The 23,952-nt window shown below is 45.5% G+C and overlaps 3 protein-coding genes and 1 long non-coding RNA gene across 4 annotated transcripts in view; 1 reads left to right on the top strand and 3 right to left on the bottom strand.

The window, feature by feature from the left end:
• Positions 1-2,691: 2,691 nt before the first annotated feature.
• LOC119331065 lies at positions 2,692-5,528 on the top strand. The gene is made up of 2 exons (XR_005160372.1): positions 2,692-2,906; positions 5,069-5,528. It is a non-coding gene; the product is annotated as an uncharacterized LOC119331065 (long non-coding RNA).
• A 1,571-nt stretch (positions 5,529-7,099) lies between these two features.
• Positions 7,100-11,235, bottom strand: LOC119334062 (coatomer subunit beta'-2-like). Its single transcript, XM_037606727.1, has 8 exons — positions 11,227-11,235; positions 10,977-11,013; positions 10,560-10,891; positions 10,306-10,437; positions 10,072-10,214; positions 7,882-7,956; positions 7,599-7,737; positions 7,100-7,487 (listed from the first exon to the last, which is right to left on the bottom strand). The coding sequence occupies exons 1-7, from the start codon at positions 11,233-11,235 to the stop codon at positions 7,629-7,631; spliced, it is 837 nt and encodes a 278-aa protein (XP_037462624.1). The 3' UTR covers positions 7,100-7,487; positions 7,599-7,628.
• LOC119331064 lies at positions 10,993-14,636 on the bottom strand. The gene is made up of 4 exons (XM_037604241.1): positions 14,235-14,636; positions 11,720-11,740; positions 11,567-11,625; positions 10,993-11,464 (listed from the first exon to the last, which is right to left on the bottom strand). Exons 1-4 carry the CDS (start codon positions 14,415-14,417, stop codon positions 11,380-11,382), a joined length of 348 nt encoding a protein of 115 aa, XP_037460138.1. The 5' UTR covers positions 14,418-14,636; the 3' UTR covers positions 10,993-11,379.
• A 326-nt stretch (positions 14,637-14,962) lies between these two features.
• The window catches only part of LOC119331063 (cysteine-rich receptor-like protein kinase 26), a 21,310-nt gene continuing 12,320 nt past the window's right edge, over positions 14,963-23,952 (bottom strand). Inside the window, exons 3-7 of the mRNA XM_037604240.1 lie at positions 19,557-19,746; positions 18,887-19,148; positions 18,468-18,687; positions 18,254-18,380; positions 14,963-15,169 (exon numbers count right to left, since the gene is read on the bottom strand). Of these exons, the coding sequence (XP_037460137.1) occupies positions 15,155-15,169; positions 18,254-18,380; positions 18,468-18,687; positions 18,887-19,148; positions 19,557-19,697 (765 nt within the window). The 5' untranslated portion in view covers positions 19,698-19,746 and the 3' untranslated portion in view covers positions 14,963-15,154. The remainder of the gene's footprint in view (positions 15,170-18,253; positions 18,381-18,467; positions 18,688-18,886; positions 19,149-19,556; positions 19,747-23,952) is intronic.

Raw genomic sequence — 23,952 nt, 5'->3', positions numbered from 1 at the left:
TGCACAGCATGATACAGGGTAAATTATTTACAGGTGTAGAACTTTACAGAAGATTAGGCTGATGCTCGGTAGAGACGCTAAGTATGGGTGTGATGGGTTTAATTACTTCTCAAGAATTTCACTGCAGATTATGGTGATGGACGTGTTAACTGAAGTTTGGGCGATATCGGATGACTTCCAATTTACTTGTAATTAGCAAGATCATACTACCTCAGATTTAACAACTTGATTAGGGTGACATGCATGTTGTGGCCCAACTTGATCATTAACACATGGGGAAATCTGGAAATATCATTTTGCTAGTATTATCCTCAGATCCTTGTTAATTAATCGGTGCAAAATCGTGAAATGGTCACCACTAATAGTATTAGAATTTTAATTTGGTAAACAGGAGCGCTACGTACACTGGTGCCGCCGGAGATGCTCGTTGTCTCGGCTGTGGTCGCGGGCCCGCTCAGCCGCGCATCCGCATGAGCCCGGCGCGCGTGGGAACCTGAGCTCCGCCCCTGGGGACTGGGCGCCCGACGCATTGCTGCCACTCCTCGCCGGCGCTAGATTTGGGGGAGAAGGGGCACACCTCGGCCCTCGGGTGAACGGACAGTGAGAAAGCAGGGCGAGAAAATACGCGAGAGCTATATATATCGCCATAGGGGCGAGCCCAATATGTGTTTCCTGCGAGCAGTTTCAGGAACCTTCTACGACTTATTTGGACAGGTTTAAAAATCCTTTTTCGTTTTTTTTCATTTTCTGTATTTTATTTTACCGGTTTTTCTTTATCTAATTTTTAATCTGTGTCTTTCTTTTGCATACTTTTGGTATACATCTGGAACCTTTTTTTACACATGTTGAAATTTTTCAAATATATGAAGTACATTTTTTAATACATTTTAAAGTATTTTTTACAGTAGGTGTTAAAATATTCATATAAATGTTGAACATTCTTTTAAATGATATTAAACAAAATTTACATTTTATAAACATATTCTAAAAATTGCACAAACGTTTTTTGGAAACACCCAAGCATTCTTTTAATGTGTCATGTACATTTATTTGAATGGTACAAAATATATTTCGAACTACACAATTACTTTTAAACATTGAATACTCTTTTTTAGATACATGTTTGAACATTTTCCTTTTGAATACATGAAAAACATTTTTCAAGCATGTGTTGAACATTTTTCTGAATGATAGGAATCATTTTTGGAACTACGTGAACATTTTTTAAAACTTAATATTTTTTAGAAAAATCAGAACATTTCTTCTTGAAACGCTGGACTATTTGTAAAATGCCGGAAATTTCTAAAACTTCATGCAAACAACATTTAAATGTGAGATGGGAACTTTTAATAAGAAAGAACTAGATCAATTTAGGGAAAAATATATTTATTATATTTTCAGATATAAAAAAGAGATAAAGGCGAAACATAAACAAAAGCTAACGCTTCATGAGTTACTTGTTCTTTCATTTAACATCATCACTGATATGTATCAATAAGTATGTGACTTGTTTGTGAGACTATGTAATGTTTGGTTATTGTTCGGGCCCGTACTCTTTCGCTGGTATACGATTCGGTTGATGACTATGTTTCACGAGTCGTGGGCATAAAGCCGCTACCTCGATAGTATAGACTAGTGGATGGAGATCACCGAGTCGAACATAACTACTTTGAAAAGTAGTGAGATACTGTCATCTGTTAGTCTCAAGTACGATGTATATGTTATGTCCTAGACTTGAGGTCCTCTGTTCTCAGGATGAGGATTAACTTACATAGGGTCTATCAAATGCTACTCGTAACTAGGTAGTCATAAAGGTAAATTTCGGGTGAGTCATGAGACATGGTTGACCAAGATGGGATTTGTCCCTCTAATACCGAGAGACATTCTCTGGGCCCTCTCAAGTAATCGGATTCGGAAATCATAACCATGTCACTTGGGCTAAGAGTTAACCCGGTTCGAGAATCTGTATCACGTTTTCGAGAAGACAGGTTGAGGTAGCACAAGGGTGACAAGTACTCGCCTTGAGCTTGACAACATACTACCTTCGTCCGGGTTTAAAAGTCCCTTAAGCCAAATCACCAAGACCAAGACGAGCTTTGCTCGAGATTCCTCAAAAGTTGTTGCTAGTCTAACCAACCAGAGGGCTTCGTTCCTATTTATACTCCAGCTGCTAGCCTTCCGGCCGTAATTGCAGGGCGTGCACCGCAGCTGCGTTACAGAAAAGGAGCCCATGCATTGGTTGCATTGTTTACTGTGGGTGCATGCAGAGCTTGAAAGCCGGAACAGTCCCTGCATGCTTGGGCTTGCATTAACAACCGAAGGGATGGGCCAATGGAAATGAGCGAAGCTTGCGCAGCGGCCTAGTAAATCCGTACGGGGCGTGGCTGTAAGGAAAAGAAATGGGGAAACGCTTCCCTACACACGGCTGATGCGAAGCATTTGCCAGACCACTTGAGGGCCGTATATTCGTATTTCATCTAACAGCTCACGGATGGTCAAAATTCTATGCGATAAGCCCGTTGTAAAATCCCCGATTTTTTATCCCACGTCCCCGTAATCTCTCCCTGTCCCAAATTAATCGCCCAAATCAACTGACCTACGTCCCCATCCACCCCGCCCCTGATCGCTCCGCAGCCGCCATGGCTTTCTCCCGTAGCACGCGTTCCTAATCCGCCCCTCTACGGCATCCGCTCCACCTCGCCGGTGCACTGTCCCGTCAGGCGGCCGCTCAGGGACGGGCCCACGCCCCACAACCTGCTGACGGACGGGATCGAAACCCTCTCTCCGGCGTGTTTAACCTGCAGTTCTGTCCTCCCGTCCACCTCGCCGGAGCGCCGCCTTGGTTCGGGAGAGAGTCCAGTACGAGTGGAACACAGTAGGATTCCCCCAACCCATGTTTGACCTAGGTTTGGATTTGCTCCTCTTGCTCCTTTCTAATTCCTGCTTTGCTTTGTTGATATCTGAATATCTAATATAAATGTTTTCTGAGATTTGTGTATGTCAGTATCTTCGTTTACTTTGTAATTCTCAATTTCAAAATTTTGTGCTTACATTGTTTACAAGGTATATTCTGTATGAATGAGATGCTTACAAATCCATGCTTCTTCATATGCATCGTACTTCAGGGTGGACACAGTCCGGGCCGGTCCGGTCCCTGACCGAGCTGTCTTTGGACCGGCCGTCGGCGGTCCAGACCGGACCGGACCGAGCAGCGCCGCGGTCCTGTTTCCCGGGACCGGACCGGCAGGGACGAAGCCCGAGCCGGACCGAGCGGCTCGTTTGGACCGGCCGGAGTTCAACACAGAGCACGCGCCGGAGCATGGCGCCGCGGGGAGGGCGCTGGAGGCAGCGGAGCTCGTCGTGGAGATGTCAGGCAGCTTTGGAAGAGTCAGAGGGAGCTAGAGGAGCCAAGAAGATCACCAGAGCGAGCTCATCGGCGACGAATTTGGCACGACGGCCGGTGGACGGAGATGAAAAAGACGATGCCCGATGCGGCGATGTAGGTCCTCCCACGTCGTGTTCGTTGGTGCATACGACAGATCCGAGTGGGGCGCGTCTATTGGACATAGTTTACAGGGCCAGCGAGTAGAGTGGCCGCGCGGACGACGGCCCCCGCGGCGAAGGACATGAACGGCGACAGTTTCTTGCACCCTCGCCACGCCTGGGTCGCCACGCACTCGCCACATCCCGCCACGCCCCCGCCATGCCGCCCGCACGCCCCAGCCACGCCCCACTCGGTGCTCACCGTGCCGCCGCCATGCTCCCGCCACGCCGATGCTTCGGTTTCTCGGTCCTGTGAGCTGGCTCGGTGAAAGCCCGGACCGGACCGACAAACTTTCGGGCCAGAATCTGCAGCTCGGACCAGCTGTTTTTTCCATCGGGCTAGGACCGAGCTGGCCCGGACCGAGCGGGCCACGAGCCGGTCCGAAAGACCGCTCGTGTCGTCCACCCTGAATCGTACTCATGCTTCTTTACTATGTAGAATTTGCGACATTCTAGCCATGCTTCTGTTTTTGTATACTCTTTATGTGTTTTTTGGGATAGCATGAAATTGACGATTCCATGTATCCTAGTAGCTTCATAAGAATCATAGATATGTTTCGTCGGTTAGGCAACTAACGGCAATAGTTCAGTCAGCTTACAGTTTACTTTTCTTACTTCAATAGTTCATTACTTTTCATGTCTATGATTACATTACACAAGAGTATATGTTCGTACTTGCTAAGATTTTATATCTTAATCTATCTGTGATACACAACCTTATGTATCTGATCATGTTAGCAATCCAATTATAATGCTTCCAGTGTGCCTTCTATTGTTGTGATAAAATGAAGCTATTCCTTCCTATCAACCATGCTTCATCCTTTAGTTTGTAGCATAATAAATGTTACGCATCTATATAAAGATTTTTTTCTTCAACCATTGTAAGTGTGTGCTACTTTTATTGTACAAATATTTTCGTTGAACCATTATCAAATAATAGCCCATGAATAAACCATTACCAATGGGTGGTTCAAGCATTTTGCGAGTCTTGATTCTGCTACTAATAATTTTATCGTGCAAACATCTGAATTGAAGCATTATGTAGTGGATCACTAAATCATCAATGAACATATGTGTATTTGGTGTTTACATGATAGAAATATGCTTGCCCATGTTGGCCACTTTGTTTCGTATTCCCTATTTTTTTTATTCAAATATCCATGCTTCCATGTAATACTAAATATGTACCCAAATCACTATTTTCATGCTCCTTATCCATTGTGCTTGTACATTCTTATACATATGCTTCTTTGGGCTATATAGTACGGTTCAATTGGTGAATAGCAACAGGTTGAGAAGTACCAAATCTTTTTTTTTTGCATGCTTCTATAGACATGTAGTGCCGCCACAACAATGTTTTGAGACACTAAATTTGTGCACCCAAATCTTGCCCAGGAAGCATGTAGATTTCTCAAATCAAATTTGTATGCTTCTAGTGCATGGTACCATCAAATCATTGAATTTTTGTAGGCCATGCCATGTCTCGTACTTTTTGATTTCTCACATATGCTTCTATGCCAATCAGGAGGTGCCCGGAGGTCAAGGCTGGATGCGCCTACTTCAGAGAAGACACAAGTCGAGTTCCACACTGATCGCCATGAGTGAGACGTCCGGGTTGTCTGTGTGTAGAATCTCAAGGACTTCCCAGAAGAAGATCAAGGTGCTCGAGCAGAGGCACCAGAACTTCTACCCGCCAGCGTCGTGCATCACGCCTTCCATCACATGATGGCTAGGTCACATTTGAATTAGCAAATTTGACAGATAGAAGCAATTGGCTTTGCCTGCTGAAGCATACTCTCCATTTGATAGTAGCAGTCTTTTCTTTCTTTGCAAACAAATCCTATTTTATCAAACATGTGTTATTTTTACTGGAAATATTTTCTCTTAGATGGAAGCAAGATAATATTTAGTTGTAAGCAATTCTCTAGTCGATGTAAACAAGATGTGTGAGGCTTTTCAAACATGTGGAATAATTTCCTTTTTGATGGGAGCATGTTCGAAGCAATTCTCTTTTTGATGGAAGCAAGGTAGTGATGCTTCAGACAAAATGTCATGTTGCATAGGACACAAAAATTCAAATAAATCAAAGCTGATTTCATTCAGCACAGAACCAATTTTTTAGCAATAAACGGAAAAATAAATTAATTTGTTGTAAAGGAAGTAAGCGTACACACCATGACAAACAAAATACCAAAGCATGAATTAGTTGCGTGGGATGCAGATAGCTAGCTGCCTAAAATCCGCTTTGGTAAAAAAAGTTGCCTAAAATCCACAAGTTGCTTCCTAAAAACAAGGACCAATGCATATCAGGAGTTAATTCCACGTAATCAGGGACCGCATGCACGTGATTTACGGAAGCAATCCCAGGAAGCAGTTACGTACGGGAAGCACAGATTAGCGAACCGAAAATCCTCTAGCGCCGCGGCGTAAGATCACATCCAACGTCCATCTTTCTTCTGATCCGATGGTGTAGGGCTAGTCTGATGGATGCGTAACATCAGTAGTCTGATGCCTAACGCTGTCCAAAGAAATGTTGCATATGACACATTGTCGAGATTCTTTAAATGACTTATCACATAAGCATGTGTATAAACATGGACAATGAAGTGTTGACATAGCCCTTAGAACAAGAATGGTGGAAGTTATTTTTTGGCACCCAACATTTACCAAAAATCAGGGGGCATGTGTTGACACTCAAAAATTGTCAGAGGGACAAAATAGGAAGGAACACACGGAGTAGCTTAAACCTATATAAATACAAATTCAAATTGAAATTTGGTGTCCACCACTAGATAGCTCTCTTCAAGATTGTCGGAATGGATATAAGGATAGCTCGAATAAGATCTCGAAACCAAAAGTTATGTCAATTCAAAGAATTGTGTGTTCACGACCAATTCTGGCTTGCCCAGAATCACCCTCAAAGTGATATCAAATGAACAAGTGCACAACTAAAGTTATACACCTCGTCGAAGCGAGCAACTTTGCCTTTTGGATTATCTGAAGATGAGTCATCTGCAACCTCAAGTGCTAAAATAGTGATCTGCACAAAATTGGGCCTAGAGGCTCTGTCTTAACAGAAACATTGTCTCGAACCCAGATGCTCCGTCCTTAACGGAAACATCGCAATATTTTACGCGGTTTTGCCTACATGAGATCATCACCAAAGCAACCTCAAACGGAAAATTGTTCAACATGAAAGTTGTGTCCCTGTCGAGGAGAATTTTTTTGGTTTTTGTATCATCTCAATCCAAGGTCATATGCGACCTCCATGACCAAAACAATGGATTGCTTGAAGATTGGGCTCAAAGGCTTTGGGCTTAGTTGTCCCACTTAGGTTATATGTTAGCTTTTGGACAGGATTTTGAACCCTTTCCTTCTTTTAAAATTCTAACTGCCTCAAATATAGATGAGAGATGATGACCGATTTGCAATAAAACACAATCAACACGTGATGAACACGTTAGGAGTGCAGAAGAATCAGTCAACACGTGGGGTGGTAGATGAATGGGACCAGGCGAAAAGCATGTCGCTAACGGTTTTCTAATGAGGAGGGAGGACAAACACTTTTCTAAAAACACGGCTGCCCGCTCGACGTGTGCTAATTAGATTTAGGAGCACACAACATGTGCATGCATACTTCTTACCTTTACCTAACTATGCTCTAATTAACAAGAAGGAAATTAGTTCACCTGCAATCTACCAGTCAATTAGATCTCCGGCATTGAGATTTTCAATTTACACGTTTATATGTGCTTTAGTCACCAGTCATCACGCACGTACAGACGGAAGTGCAATTTCCTCAAGGACAACAAAAACTAATCTTCATAAGATCGTCATCTTCTGCACACAAACGGTTGCCACCTGCTTCCCCAAAGCGAGAGAGTTGACTAGCTCTGCTTGAACAGGTGCCGTTCATCTCCAATCAATCGTTCCAATTTTGGGATCTGGAAATTCATCATGCCCGTACGTGTTAGCATATACACGATGGTGAACTGCGTAGACGTGGTATTGGTACCATTTTAATAAAAGAAAATGCACTAGACCGATGAACGTACTAGCAGTCCTCTCGATTGGCGCTGGGTTTCCTAAGAATATATAGCTGATATGGATTTCTCGTTGCTGGCTTCAGTACCACCCTGTCCTTCATCATGAATTTCCATCACCGACACTCCATAGTAGTGTGCAACTGCAACCCTGATAGATGAAAGATGACACGCTTTACTATTCTGGAATCTTAGGAAACAAAATCAGTGTAATGGATTACACCATCATCAAAATAACTAAGCAGACAACAACAGGGTAATAAAGATATCAATAAGAACTGAAAACACCGATTACCTTTCTGACCCCGTCAAACATGCGAAACCAAGAATTTTGGCCCCAACCATACTGACCCCAAGCTTTGTCTTCAGCCTGGGAAATATGGAGCACTCACTATTTTAGCATATATAGAGAGAGGGGCTAACCAACATTTTTTTTTGAAACATTGTCAAAATATTTGCCCCATTGATTAATTAAGCAGAAGAGAATTGCCCAGTTAATTAATGAAAAGCGGAGAAAACCTGAAACAAACCAACCACATACAGACTACTCATAGAGCATGTAACCCCGGAAGTGCACGATCAGCCCTACAACCATACCCAACACGCAACGACCACCAATCCCTACACTACTACACCGCAAGAAAACCCCTAACAAAAGTGCCTCCAAACGTGTGAGCAAGCTGCCAAGTTGTATATCAAAGAGAATGTCATCAACCTTGTCCCTCACAGACACCACTGCAACAACATCCTCAGCACACTGGTACCACCGACACGACGGACTCATGCGCCTCAAGTTGCTCACATGGCAGAGGCGAACCCAACAATTGTGCCTCAGAATTAGGTGCCAATGCACCTACCTCATCAACGTCGTCGTCACTCACCGACACCACCTGCTCCATCTCCTTCGGGAGCACCAATGAAAGAGGTGAAGTGGGCTCCCCACAACACTCTTGCGGCTCAGGCATAATAGGCAGCACTAGAGCCACAACCTCGTCGATGAAGACACACCTAAGCACTCAACAGCACAGGAATCGATGATGGACATGATGTAGCACGAGGGGAGAAATGTCCATAAAAGCTTGCTTCCTCCCCAACTAAAGACCCAGTCGGAAGCTCAAGCAGCGAAGGCACAACCTTTAGTTTGGCGAGAGCGGCCTCCGCTCTCCACAAGCACTCCCAACTCGCGCAAGACAGTCGCGAAGCTCAGTCTCCTCCGCCAGGACGGACTGCAATTGCACATCTACCGGTGTTGCGACAACCTCTAGTGCAGGCGGTAGGGCGGGCGATGAGGCATCATGACGCGGCTTCGAAGACAGATCGGAGCGGTGCTGTGAAACACGCTTTGTGGCCGAAACGAAGGCATCATGTGCACCGGATTGGGTCCCTACAAGAATGGGCATGATGACCTTTGGAGACACTGAAAGCATCGATCCCTGAGCCACGCTTGAGGAGCAGGCTGGGCATGGAAGCGGGCCGAGGGAAGGCGTTTGTAGATGGCGAACGGCGGCGCCCGGTGACGAGGTGCCAATTTCCAACGTTTCCCCACGAGCTGCTGGCGCACAACACATGGGATCAGAGGACGTCGTCTTCCTACTGAGGCATCCAAGCAGTCCCCAACAAGGACCCACAGGAGAGGCCACCAGGATGGTGCATGACAGACCGGCGGCAGTGGGTGGCTTCGCAGACAGTGCAGGTGGCAACTGGAGCGCCGCGAGTGGAGCTGTGGGGACAAGCGGCAGACTGCATAGGGATGCAGTTGCAGCATTGGGAGCCCCGTCCTGCACAGCCATGGACACCACCGCATTGCCCGGGAAGGCAGCCAGCAGCAGCATGGAGATAGTCTGGGATGCAGGGTCGACGAGCAGTGGCGGCTCAGATGCATCGCAGAGACGATGGCCGGTACGTCCGCCGCCAGCGACTAGGGCACAGAGCCAACTCTCAGCATGGCCGGAATAGCAGGAGCCAACGCGGACGATGAACCAGTGCGCAGCACGGCCGGAGTGGCTGATGCAGCCGCTGCCGACACAGAGGCAAGCCGGGGGCGCGGACAAAGGACGGGCGAAGTCGGAGCAGCCGGCACGGGGAGCCTCGCAGACGCGGGCGTAGGCATGGCCAGGGCGGCCCAGCTAGCACCGGCTGCAGTGGCGCGGCCAGGTGCTCCCGATCCGGCTCGGACCAAGCAGCGGACGGGAGGACCGGCAGGACGACGCACGCCCTGCAACCAGCAGGCAGCTCGGCGGGAGGCGGCGGCAGCGAGCTGGCCGGGATGCGGGGCGGCGGCAGGGTGACGGATAGGACAGGGCTGCTGGTGGTGAGGACGGGACGGATGGCGCAAGGTTGCTAGGGCTCATGTTCGACTCCTTTTTCTTCCGAGAGGGATGGAAAGAGCAGATGGCGCGGAGGCCGGATCCGGGCATCGCAGCCACAGGGAGATCCGGCTGTGGTTGAATCGAGACATGGCGAGACGTGGTTGTATCATGCTTACCTGAAATCAGTGGAGCTCCACACACGAACAACACCATCTTCACCACCTGTCATTAAAACTGGAAGACTGGGATGGGCAAAGACGGAATTGACGTCACATTCATGTTGGAGTGTATGAACACACTCCTTCTGCAAGTCCCATATCTGTTTTGAAAAAGAAAATAAGGCACTCATATATTAGAAATGCTAGATATATGTTGTATTAATGTACTTTGCAGTCAGCATAATAGCCGACCTTGGCAGTCTTGTCTTTACAGCCACTAATCAAATACTGCTGACCATCACGCTTGAAGAAATCCACGCTGTACACGTGATGTGAATGCCCAGGCAGAGTATACTTGGATTTGGGAGAATCAAGACTCCAAACCTGAACACCAACCATTAGAGGTAGCGTCCAGTCATGGTACAGTAGAAAATGAAACGTACTCCATCTTCATCACTGCATAAAAAAGGTTACTTAGCAAAGAAATAAGAGAGAGAAAACAATACCTTTACTCTATCATCACTGGAAACACTTGCAAAACTGTTGGTGTCCTCTGGGTTAAATTTTAGTTCACTAATAGAATACCAGTGTTCTTCAAATGTCTGTATGCAATTCCAGTCCTGGTCCCAGTCCCAAAGCTTTATTTGCCTATCACACCCTAACAGCACATACGGCTGGGTCGGATGAACGTCTAATGTACAGCAGGAGACGTCACCATCCTTAACTTTGAAACTCGTGACCTTTTGGAGTTCCTTTTCATACTTGTACACATGGATAAAACAATCAAGTGACGCAGCCACAAACCACCGCTTTCGTGCAATAAATTTGACAGTGGGTACTGCAGTGAGGGCAATCGTCTGATTAGCATCATTGTACAACTGTACATATGGTGGAAGAAAATTGTGCTAAGTCAGAGAGCTTACCTTCTTTCTTTGAGACCTTAACCGAAGCGACCACTTTCTGCCAGTAAACATAAATGAGTCATTTATTGGTCCAATGTAAAGAAAAGATTGGTATATTTGCCAACAAAAATTGAGCTTTTGGTGATGACCCTTTACATTTAATCATGGTAATTTAATTGAATACTATGACCGGAAAAAAAGTAGGCAAAACATTTTCCAATATGGTGTGGTGTTTTCTTGGCTGTGGGCAAAAAGTTCAACATTATGGTACGCCTCCCATCGACCATCACCAAACATAGACTTCTCCTGCTATTTGGAAATCAACAGAATTTGTATATGTACTTATGGACTAAATGCTTGGGCCACGAGCATCTTTCTGATGCAAACGGCAAGCTGCCGTAATTTTCTTTCCTTATCCCAAATACTAGCAGAAGAAGCAGTAGAGGTAACTTGCCTGCGTGTCAGAGTTCCAAATCTGAACATCACCAAATGGGTGACCGGTTATAATCCTGTATGATAATGAGGTATTAAAGAAGGATAATCACATCCAATGCACTGACTTGAAAAGGAAGCTTAAAGATTAAAATGCTCATATTATCCTACATACTTACAATGGCTCTGTCTGATGTGCATCCACACAATATATCACACCGACTGCATAATCTGTAATCTGACCAAACAACATTCCTGTCAACACTAGAGAAACCACCACCAAGATGGAAGGTCTCGGGATGAGAGGAGAATGAAAACCCCAAAACTAATACCTGTAGTAAAGGTTGGATTGTCTGCTACGTCGCCAATGCATCAAAGATGACAGACAAAAGGAAGCATCAGTACAATTCAACTAGTCACTGAAGTAGCATTATTCCAATGCCATAACGCAATTAGCATCATAAATGAATTTAGTTGGGATCTCTTTCTACCTTGATCATCTCGAATCATCTATCTTACACAATAGAGTAAATTAGAAGGAACACACTTTTGTGTTTGCTGACACATAACCACCTCTACTGGAACAATGTCGTGACACGTAACACTGATTTGCCGTGAATCATCGTGCGGAGGCAACCACACAAAAGCCACCTGACTCGCATGTGCCACTAGCGGCGCTGGCACCAGTAGGACTGCCCATGCAAGTGCCTGCACGCCTGGCAGCAGCAGCGGCTCGACAGCAACGCACGCTGCCGCCGCTGTGAACTTTACTAGCAGCGGGTAGTATCGATGTACCACCCGCCGGCGGTGGACCGCGAGGTGAGAGGCACGTCATTGGCGGTGGGAGTTGGTAGGAGTTCAGCAAGAACGGCTGCGTGAACATGTCCATTGAGCCGTCCGCGACCTTCACGATGCGGCAGCTCTTCGCAGGGTGGCCACATGTACTTTCTCCAGATGACGGCGCTGAGGGCACCGAGGAGGCGAGGACGCCTATTGCACCACCTCCAGCTCATCGGCATGGGCGGCCATGTGGTTGCGTCGCTGTGCTTTCTCCCACGCTTGTGCGGCATGTCAGCCAAGTTCGTGGACGCTGACAACGAGGTTGCCGTAGTGTGGCCCGCTGGCCCCGGGAGACCAGGATGCAGTGGCGAATCTAGCAGGACATTGGAGGGTAGGCTTAAAACATAAATTTCGTAAGTCTAATTAGCAAATGCAGTGTAATTGTTGCATGTAAAGCACCAGAATATATTTGTCAAGTTGTATGTTTAGTTTAAATATGATTTTGGAGGGTAGGCTTAAGCCTATTGAAGCCTCCCTAGTGGAATCGCCACTGCCAAGATGCACTACGTGGAGACCATGGCCAACATGACGCTCGCCTTGCCCAACATCGCCATGCTCGCGCGCGTCGGGTGGGAGTACCCCGACGCCCATGGTCATGTCGCCCGCCCGGCTCAGCGCCAACAGCAATATCGTGGTCCCCAGTCCGCAGCATCTCAAAGATTATCAGCGGACGGGTTGTGCATACGTTTGCCACGTGTGCTATACGTACGCTCGACCTGGCGCGGATGGCGCTGGATGATGAATGCTGACCAGAGTGTGCAGAGCGTGGATTGAGCTGGCTGGTGAGCCAAACTCTGGCTCATCGTGTGCTCGACTTGGTATGAATCGAGCTACTGGGCTCATGCACATTGCTCCGCTAAATGGCTGAGGCCACCTACAGAACTTGGGGATCAAGCTCCACGCCACGCGGTAGGTGTCGGAACTAGCGTCAACAGCTCTGGTAGGGAGATAATTAGGTTGTCAGACTAATGGTCATATAGGGGGAAAGAGTAAAAGAAAAGAAAACTAGGTTGTCTGACGCCAAGCGAGGTTTCTCAAGGACTCGATCCATTGGTGTGGCCATGAACACAGCGGTGGCCGGCAACACTAACCTCTCAGAGCATGCCGAGTACTACCGATGCCAAGATCAACTGCGCCGATGGCTCCCACTCTGAAGAGTTTCGTCCCGGCCGTACCCTCTCGTCGCTGGACAAGCTCCAAGTCTCCGGCCTCAACCCCACCCAATTCTGGAAGGAGACGGCGGAGGAGGGGGCAGAGAGGAGGGACAGGGACAGATGACATACAATTGAATGCTTTCTTTCTGGTGCATTATATGGTAATGTGCAGTTTTGATCAAACAAGGATAAAACACCCCTAGTAACCAATACTTCACCTATTGCGGCTGAGCGAAAGATTGTTTCTCGAAATATTAGATTTCTTATTATTCCATCGTTGCCCTTTCTGACATTTCTATTAATTTTTTTTTTGCCATGCTGTTACTCTCACTTGCACCATTATTCATTACACAAGTTTCATTTGTACTAGCCAATAATTAACTATACAAAGCTTTTGCAAATAAGTTTTCTTTCTTAGTTTAGCAATCTCACCTGTGTCTCGGTGGCTGTATCACGTGCTGATGCACACACACGCACACAACTGGTGAGACTTGTCAACAAACAAAATTCTGACTTCTCAACAACAGTTTTTTATTGTTGATTTAATACTACATGAAATAAAAAGGAAAAGATGTGCAACCCAACCTAATCTACTGATTATATTGCGGTACTCCGTATTAAAATAATTTTAAAATATGTTTGATCTGGACGTCTTTTATTTGTTGAACAAAATGATCTCTTCGCAATTTCATTCACAAAACCATAAAGTTCAATTCTACTATAAAGCATAAGTAAATATATTTTGATCTGGACATCTATCAATTTGGCACTCTGACAACAATAAAAGATCATATGCACTGGACAATAATTGAATAGACAAAGAATTGCAAGTTAGTATGCTTAGACAACTCACCACTTGCTTCTTGCTTCTTGCTTCAAAAACCACGTCCAAATTCACCTCATCAACCACGTTGACCGCTTCTTTAATGAACTTGATTATATCCATGTCCTCAATGGCAAGGCCATCATTCACTTTGGTGCTCCATACAGTGAATTCGCTGGTATGATCTCTCGGTGCCTTGGCCTGCGATTGCATTGTTATTTCGACATTACACTTGGATCATGGTGGCATAATGTCTTTCTGCGGCTGTGCACAGTATGACAGGGGGTTCATATGTTCAACGTTGAAGGCAATGTAAGATCCCGTCTCATTGGTTAGCTGAATGGTGCATGACATCTGTTTGTTCAGCTGGAAAGGAAAATGTAGTTCGAGCGGCTCAATTCCAAGCATATCATCGTCCTCCGAGTAAGGGCTTATCTGCAAGAAAATAGAAGAACAAATATGTTACATTTTTTGGGGGCAAATGATATATGTATTGTATAACTAGTGATGGAGCCCACTCGGTGAGAGAGCCTTGGCAAAGCACAAAGGCTTCTGGCCGATTTTCCCATTGAAAATATTCATTAATTCTTCGTTTAATGCAATGGGTTGAATTGAGGATCCACTCCAGAGCCCAGGCAGCTGCCCAGGCTTGCTGGGCTGTAGCTCCACCAGTGTGTATAACATAAGACGGAGACAACTAGGGAGAGTAGTCGATAGCTAACTAGTACGTCTAAGGGAACATACGAGCTTGCCTGTCCAAACTTATATTCAGAGTCATTTCTGATTGACCCATTAACACCTTCCGCTTGTCTGATATCATCTATGATATCCCATATAAAAGGCCGTCCGGACGGGTCAATTTCCTGGCAGAGTAACCCAATTTTGATACATTTTGCTACTTGCTGGTAAACCAACTCTGTTTCCTTCCCTATTTTCCTCCATCTGTGTCTTCATCTCCTAAGTACCTGTCATTCCACAAAAGATGGCATATATAGAATAAGACAAAATGTTAGATGAGGTGCTCACATGTTAGCACATAGTGAATGTTTATAAAGTGGTAGCTGAAGCATAGGGAACCACGTTTTTAATTTGTTATGCAAACTACACTCTTGACATACATAGGCTCATGTAAATATGGTTGTGTATACTCTTCCAATGCAGGGCTGGAAAGTTTTCTTTTATTTTAAAGAATGAAGCTAGTGCAAAAATTGTAGCATCTCCATTGTCAAAAGAGCATTCCGGTTTGCAAAACCTCTCTCATAAATAGTGGTCCAGATCAGACTAGACGCCAGACATGCATGGTGGCTTTTGAAACCATGTTGGATGATGCAGAACAAAGACACCTACTTCCTCCTTCCATATATATAGGGCCTAATACATTTTTCGAGATTGCCTTTGACTATTGATAAGATTAATGATATATAACATGTATAATGTAAAAATTATATCATTAGAAACTCCTTCCATTTACGAATTTGTTGGTGTGTTTTGTGTAACTTGCATGTCATATATTATTTCTCTAACATACGGTCAAAGTTAGCCTCGAAAAACGTATTAGGCCCTATATACATGGAAGGAGGGAGTACTATGCATGGGACACGTCTGAAGCTTGCCACAGATTCATCATGTCCGGATTGCTTGCTCTGAATCACCATTTTGTGCTTTTGCAGCACCTATCTCACTTCCATACAGGGACGCTGTAGAATGTTAATGATCATAACTTCCGCTGGACGCTGCAGAATGTTAATGTTGTGGTGGGGGTGGGGGTGCTGGCCATCAATACAATTTGAACCTCATGGTGGGGCGGTGGTGGTGGTTGGTTTTCCTCAAATCTGGTTGGTTCAGCTCATCATTAGGGTTGCACACTGTATTATGATGGTTCGACTCAAAATTGACACCTTCCGCTTGTCTGATGGACCCATGTTGGAAATGTAGGATTCAGCACAGGAGATGGTCATTCGTGTGGCCAGACCCTCCCGAAGGTTCGGCAGGATGGTCATGTGCGGTTCGACGTGAAACCATAAGATTCAACAGTATGTCTATGCCAGCAGTGATGGTACCCAAGTGTGTTAGGCATGACGATTAACTTTCAGCGGTCAGCTCTGGCCGGTGACAGCGTTTTCAACTTTAAGAGAGTGTGGGTGATTCAAACAAGCTGGCATCGCGTTCTAGGTGTTACTATTTGCTAGAGCTCCTAGCCTAATTTAGCTAGGTGATTTGTCTCTTATTTTTGGAAGTGGTGATTGTCTCATTTTTGGAGGTTTTGCACAGTTGTCCTTTAATCAACCACCATCTATATGGTTTCTGGCCTAGTGTTTTCCTTGTAACTGGGCCAGCCTTTCTATATACGAATGTGAAGGAGCTCCCTACCCTGTCGATGTGATCTTGTAAAAATTAGAACGAACAACGCCTACAAGGCCACAACTTATGTTTCCTAGGAGGGAAAGAACCCTCATAATAATTCTCGCTGTGGATAAATCCTGTGTGTGGGTATTTCATAAGCCGGCCTACAAGTTACTAGTATGGTAATACAGTGGAAAAATGTCTTATATTATGATACAGAGGGAGTACAATATAGAGCACGAAGGAGAGAGAGAGAGTGGTCCATGGAATTCTGGAAGTCAGGGAGGGAGTGGCCCGTAACCCAGGGCCACATGTCTAAGAGGCTGTTGGACTCACTCCGGTGGAGTGGCGCCGAACGCTACAGCTCCTCGAAATAGAAAGAGTGGAGCAGAGCCGGATGTAGTTCTATCCGACAGAGTGGTTAATACCTAGCTTCGCAGTGACCTCCCACTGGATCTAAATCTCTCTCTCTCTCTCTCTCTCTCTCTCTCTCTCTCTCTCTCTCTCTCTCTCTCTCTCTCTCTGCGACTGCATGACCATTCAACCATAGTGCCACACCGACGCCACCTAAGCGCTGTTCCTTGCACCCTTTCGGAAGGAACCACCCACTAGGGCGGTTCCAACACCCTTCTGAACATATTATCAACTCCTAATTTGGCGGGAGGATCCATCAGTCCAGAAGCCGGAAGTGGAAACAAGGATTTGAAGGAGTGGATGGGATCCGAACACGCTCTAAAATAGAGAGAAGCCCACTTTTCAACCTATAATTTACCACTACGTTTAGGAATCAACCCTAAACTCCAAAATAGCTGTTTTTGCCCACGTGGCTGGTTTTCCCGTGTTGACTACGCAGTAGCCAGTCAGTCCTGCCATGTCAGCCCCGCCCCTCGCTCTCCTCTTTCCCAGGAGCTCCGTCTTCTGTTTCTCAGCTACCGTGACGCCGCAGCTACCAGTCGCCACTGTGCATGCTCGTGGGTGGACAGGAGAAGCTCCCGTGCTTGCTCTGCACCCATGCATGCCACCCTGCATGCTCGTGCTTCCTTTCTCCCCAGCAGCAAGCAGCGGCGGCCGAGAGAGCAGCACACAGCTACGAGCAGCAGCCGAACGCATCAAAGATCAAACAGTAGGCAGCAGCACTGAAACCAGGTCAAAGAAATGGTCAAGTGCAGTGAAACAGAGAGAGGGGTGTGTGTTGTCAATGGTATTGAGAGTTGGGGTGTGCAGTAACCGTTTTTTTAGTGCAGGGTTGAAACTTAAACAATGTGGTTAGTTGAGGGTTGAAAAGTGGACTTCTCTCATAAAACAAGTAAACATAAATGTCTCGGGCCATCACAGTACCATCCACCTTGATCGATTCTGAAATGGTCATACGAGTAAACTGTATCTTAATATCACCACCATTTCCTAAAGAGTTAACTTTCCTGTGCTGTATATGTTTTTGAGGAAGATCATCACATAGCTTATATTCTCTCTTCAAATATGTAATCCGTCCGTCCCAAAATAAGTGTCTTAAGTTTAATACAACTTTGTATTAAACTTACGACACTTATTTTGTGAGGGAGAGAGTGTTATTTAACTAGAAATGCATGCCATCCAATATCATCCAATGCCAGTAGGATTAGTAAAACTGGTAACAAAATGCACTTTGGGAAGTTAGGGTATTTCTTAAAATAGATTGTCCACATGGCGAGACAAAACCCTCTTACCTTGTTATTGTTAATGGGGAGCGCCTTTTGTCCAGTCACTAGTTCAATAATTATAACGCCTAGGCTGTACATGTCTGATTTGAAAGACATCTTTCCCTGGCTCCAGTATTCGGGAGCACAGTATCCTCTACATTGAAGGCCGATACTTTAATAAATTATAGCTCATAAAATGTGAGTTGACATGACAATAAAGCCAGTTATTTGATGCACTTACAGTGATCCAAGACGGTCTTTACTCGTGGTTTGCGTCATTTCATCAAGTCTCGATAAACCAAAATCGGTGATTTTCGGCACCATATCATTGTCAAGTAGTATATTGTCAGGTTTCATATCCATATGATATATTTGCTTTTCCGTATGCAAATGATACAAACCTTCACAAACGCCTCTAATTATTTCATAACGTGTGTTCCATTCAAGTCCGCGTAATTCATCTGCGCAATGGAAAAGTAGCATTGAGCCATGAAAATTTCAAAACATCTAATTGATGCATGCTAGATTGCACAATCAACGGCCCTTAACATTGTTTTCCAGTCTATTTCACTTCTTGACTGTGGGTAAAACGTGTCAATATAAGTTGAAAAGGACAAATAAGTAAAGACAAGAGTTGTATCACGTGCACGAAGGACATACCAGTAATATATTTTCTCAGGCTTCCGTTGCTGATGTACTCAAAACAGAGTAGTCTTTCTCGTACCTCGGCGTAAATACGCTCTTTCAATCCTTCAATTTTTATTGCTATCTGATCTGTGCTAGCACAGAAGCCAAGAAACCGTACAACATTTTTGTGTTCAATGTTCAACAGGCTGTCAACTTCACGATAAAACAACGTCTCCTTGATTGAGTGACTGCTCTTTATCCTCTTTACTGCAACGTTCCCATTTGGGAGCACTCCCTGTTTAACTTCTCTTGTGAGCCTTTAAAATGTTTTAGCTGAATTTGAAAATGTTGTGCGTGAAAGATAGTAGAGAAAGTTTGGTATACGACACTTCATGGACACAACTGTTTTTTTTTTTGACAGAGCGCAAAGTATACAAACTCAGTGGGAATACACTACACTCAGCTCGACCATACGCACATGCTAAGAAAAATATCAAACTCCCTTGTCAATTTAAAGAGGCACATATTTTCCCGATTAATGCATGTGTGCATCTGTCTAATCTTGTACTCTCATCGCGACACACTATCTCTATCCTAGTGTCAACATAGTTTGGTACCTCAAATGCTGCTCAAGTCAATATAATAATTCCAAGAGCGATCTCTAGATGACCTATGCCTAATTGATGGCAAGAATTAAATTTACCTTATATACAGTTGCAAATCCACCATGGCCGGTTTCTCGATCCTCCGAGAAATTTTCTGTGATATCCTTCAAAAGTGAGAGTGATAGATTTGTCGGATTCTCTCTTCCTTCAAGTATACGCTCCAAGACCTCATGATTCATGGATGATGTATCTGATGTGCAGTCAATTTCACACTATCCACTATCAACACTAAGAAAAAGAGGTTTGCTCCGGATCAGCGTTATTTAAGGTAGGATATGGTCATTTTACAAAAAGAATATCCATAGTAAATAATTTGTGCGCCAACCAATATTTATGACAACAATATTATAACTTCTAATGATGCTTCTGTGATCTTCTTTCAATGTAATAAGGAAATGCAAATGTGCAGTGCAATGGTGGGTGCCTGAGTTTATGCTTTAGATACGTATGCATTTTAAGAAACCCTAGAAGATTACTTTATGTGTATCATCTTAAAGCTTATACACCTGCAAACAAGAGCCAAGGCAGGTCATGTACGAAGCCAAGGCCCAAAATCATCTAGAAAGCTATTCTCAGGAATACAAAAGAACATGAAGTTAGCTATATGGTTGGGCTAGGTAGCCATGCATGCAAAATAAAAGGTTGTTGTCTTGTACTGTTCAGAAATGTAATTAAAACAAAAAATAGATTCACAAATAGAAGGAGAAAATAAAACAAAAATCTCTACCTAATACTCATTATTTGAGGTTGTTGACCTTTGATGCGCTCACTATGGAATCAAGTTAGTTGTGGGACTTTATAACTTGTTCAACGACAATTAATTCGAAATGCAGCTGATGTAATCATTCCCTAAACATACAATATTCGGGAGCCTAAACTTTAAGATAAGATAACTATTTGGAGACTAGCAGAAGAATTGCGCAATGCACCTTAGGTGCAGCTGATGAGTGCCTTGGCATATATGAAGGGTTTACATAGGGGAGTACATGTGCGATGTGCGTGTCGTGTCTGAAATTTTGCTCTGACCACGATCGGGTCAACAGGTGTGTGGGTAGAAAACTATCAGCTAACACACCGGCACAGCTGCAGTGTCCGGTGGCCGGATGGACAAATTGGATCGGAACTCCTGAAATGCCGGTGTAGTGAGTCCTTTCGTCATGACATCTGCAAATTGTTGAGTTGTAGGCACATGGTGCAAAAGCGGCTGTCTAAGGGTAACCTTCTCCTGAACAAAATGAAACTCCAAATCAGGAACAAAATGAATGTCCAAGACGCGAACATAGCGGAGAATCTGCTTCACTAGAGCCAAGTGATGCCTGCTTGGGTCATGCATGTGCAGACACGCCTGCTGCACGGCGTACGCGAGGTCAGGCCGCGTCATAGTAAGATACTGCGGAGTACCCACCATACTATGCTACTCAGAGGGATCGGCGCTGGCGGTCCGGTGTTGGCACTAAGCTTGTGGCGGGTGTCGACGGGCGTGTTGCTGGACTTGCAAGCCACCATGCTCGCCCACTCCAGGAGCTCCTCAATGTACTTTCTCTGGGAGGGGAAGAAGCCGTTGTTGTCACGGGTGACACGAATACCGACGAAGTATTGCAACTGCCCCAGGTCCTTCATGGAGAACTTGAAGAAGAGTTGTTGTTATTGTCGATGGGGCATAGTTGGGTTTGGAAGCGGTGAGCACAATGTCATCCACGTACAGTAGTAGGAAGGTGACCTGATCATCTTGGCGCATGACGAAGAGAGATGGATCCGATTGTGCAGCAGAGAAGTCGATGGAGCAGAGGAAAGCGGTGAAACGACTAACCCACGCCTAGCCTGTAGAGCGACTTGTCGAGGAGGCAGACGTGATGGGGGTGACACTTGCGGACAAAGCCAACTGGTTGCTGACAGTAGACGCGCTGAGTGAGAAAGCACAGCAAAAAAGCGTTATTCACATCTATCTGGTGTACTGGCCACTCACGAGCAGTGGCGACAGTCAGCACCGGACAGTTGGTGGAGGATTTGATGACGGGCAGGAAGTGTCGTGGAATTGTCACGGCAAATGTCCTCTTGCAAGGACTTAATCGTGGAGCCATCGCAACTAGGAAGCTTAAAGGGGTTAATCGGGACAAGGGACACGAGAGGGTTATACTAGTTCAGCCCCTTACGGTGAAGGAAGGCCTACGTCTAGTTGGGTTGGTATTGCTTGGGGTTTCGATGACCAGGGAGCGAGATACGCTATACCCGGTTCTCGATTGGTTGTTTCTTGCCCTTAAGCCGCCGGCGGGTCGTCCCCTTATATACACGGGTTGACGCCCTGCGGCCTACAGAGTCCCGGCCGGCTCATAAACAATGTCCGGCTTGGTGACTAGTTACCTCTACCTTATGTTACAAGTCATGCCATCATGACGGTTTGTCACTATGGGCCTTAAACCGCCCGTGGGCTTTAAACCTTATGAACCGCCATCCTCATGCTGGGTCATGGGCTTCTTTCACGATGAGTCTTCTTTGCATAACCCGGCCCCTCCTGACCGGCTTACTCAAATAGTTATATCCCCAACAAGAAGGTCTCATCAAATTTGACGTCGGGGCACTGCGAGAAGTCACATACCACCCATCTCGCCCGTACTTCTCTAGGGAGCTGTATTGAGAAACACTAGCCACATGCGGAAAACACGTTGCCAGTTGCATCACACTAGCCGTGTGAGGTGCAAACATTACTAATGGTATCTTACCAGCAGCGTCATGCCAACGGCGTCCTATCTCGCACGCGGCTAGTAAGCGATTGTTGCACACACCCGCACACAGACACGCACGCACATGTAATCTTGATGTTCACCTCCAATACAATTTTGTAACACCCTCGCCACACACCCGCACCGATGATTGTTACCCCTGGCTATCATGTCAAATCTAGATTGGCCCCATAGACCAGTACATGTCTTTCCTACGCACTTTGTCATCACTTGTGCGTACCAGAGAACAACTTTTTAGGTAGTCACCTATGAAATTAACACATGCAAAATGGCCTTAACTGAAATGTTTTTTGGAGATGAGCCTTTACAAAAGAAAGTGCGGTTTGTTGATATGAATAGCAGTAATGCTACATCGACGGACCCTTACGGGGTCTTACGGAGTGGGGTTGGGCTGTCAAATTATCATTGGATTAAGAGAAGGGAGCGAGGGGCCCCACCCACCTGAAATTCAGGGGGGAGGGGTGGAGAGAATTAGAGGGAAGGTCCCCGTAAAGCTATGTAAAACCCCGTACATTTAGCATTTCCGATATGAGTATTCTATCATATATCACACAAGAAGAGGAGCCAACACAACCAGCATGATGCTCGTCGGATTTATAGCCGACCATGCAGGCCGCCTAGGACAGCCCCCAACCACCCACAACATCCGTCGTTCACAAATCAACCACAACCCACTTGGTCAGATCTGGGCGATGGACAGCCCTACACCACCAACCCCTATCTGAGACTAGCACCTCCGGCGGCAAGCCCATAGCCACCAGATGAGGAAGAGGCAGCTGCAACCCCTGTAGTTGTGGTAACCGCTCCCTGAGACAAGATCCATGCCATTGTGGGAAGGAGGAGTCAGCCTGCCCTACACCGACCAGATCTAGAAAGGGTGAACACCCCCGAAGGCGGCCCCCTATCCATTGGACGAGGAGGATACAGTTGTAGCACTCCCGACTACAACTACGGCTCCCCGGGATTGATGTTGAGAAGCTGAGGCAAGTTGAGGTTGATTTCCTCGTAGGGTTACCTAATCTAGTTTACCTGTTGAGAATGTATTTTGATGGGGGATTGTCTGAAGGATAGCTTTCCTAGTTTTACTTCTTTTTTTTTGACAAATGGTGGATTTTATTCGATCAAAGAGAAGCATCAAGAAGATACAAATTCAAAGAGAACACATCAGGTCTCTGCATAGATTGAATGTACACGGTCAACACAAAACACGCACACACAAAACATGCTGGCAAATAACAAAGTCATATAAGACCAAAGTATGCGTGGGCGAGAAAAATGGAAAAGAAAACTCAAAGCGATCAGATCCGTGATCAATAAACTACAACAAAGACCATATCTACACCAACCATCTCATGACCAAAGGATGAGGTTTTTCAACAACAATGCCTTTAACAAGGTAGCCACACTCAAGCGTTGCTGTCCCCAGATTCAACCACCAAGGCCAGAATCTAGACATTCACTCTGAAAAATCAATCCAAACATATCCGAGCAATGGCATCAACAAGGTAACAACATAAGAACATCGTCGTTACCAGGTATAACCATCTCCAGTCAAACGTAGGCTTTAACCCCGAGGCTCGTGACCGGGTGCTCGAGTAGCACGACCATCGAAGTCACTCAAGCGTGTCAGCACCACTTTCCTGCGATTCTAGAAGTTACATAAGATGCGACCACCGCCTTTCCACAACCCCCC

This window comes from Triticum dicoccoides, chromosome 7A (genome assembly GCF_002162155.2).
Source record: "Triticum dicoccoides isolate Atlit2015 ecotype Zavitan chromosome 7A, WEW_v2.0, whole genome shotgun sequence".
Lineage (NCBI taxonomy): Eukaryota > Viridiplantae > Streptophyta > Magnoliopsida > Poales > Poaceae > Triticum > Triticum dicoccoides.
Note: the sequence above shows the minus strand (reverse complement) of the source record. Positions and strands in the feature narration are given on the sequence as shown.

What these genes read in the sequence shown, in the direction of transcription:
- LOC119331064 (XM_037604241.1), bottom strand. Translation starts at nt 14,417, where the DNA reads ATGCAATCGCAGGCCAAGGCACCGAGAGATCATACCAGCGAATTCACT. An exon ending in CAATCCAACCTTTACTACAG is followed by an intron (nt 11,626 to 11,719) that starts GTATTAGTTTTG and finishes TTGTTTGGTCAG; the next exon opens with ATTACAGATTATGCAGTCGG. An exon ending in GCACATCAGACAGAGCCATT is followed by an intron (nt 11,465 to 11,566) that starts GTAAGTATGTAG and finishes ATTATCATACAG; the next exon opens with GATTATAACCGGTCACCCAT.
- LOC119334062 (XM_037606727.1), bottom strand. An exon ending in TAAGGTCTCAAAGAAAGAAG is followed by an intron (nt 10,892 to 10,976) that starts GTAAGCTCTCTG and finishes CCCTCACTGCAG; the next exon opens with TACCCACTGTCAAATTTATT. An exon ending in CCAGTGATGATAGAGTAAAG is followed by an intron (nt 10,438 to 10,559) that starts GTATTGTTTTCT and finishes GTTGGTGTTCAG; the next exon opens with GTTTGGAGTCTTGATTCTCC.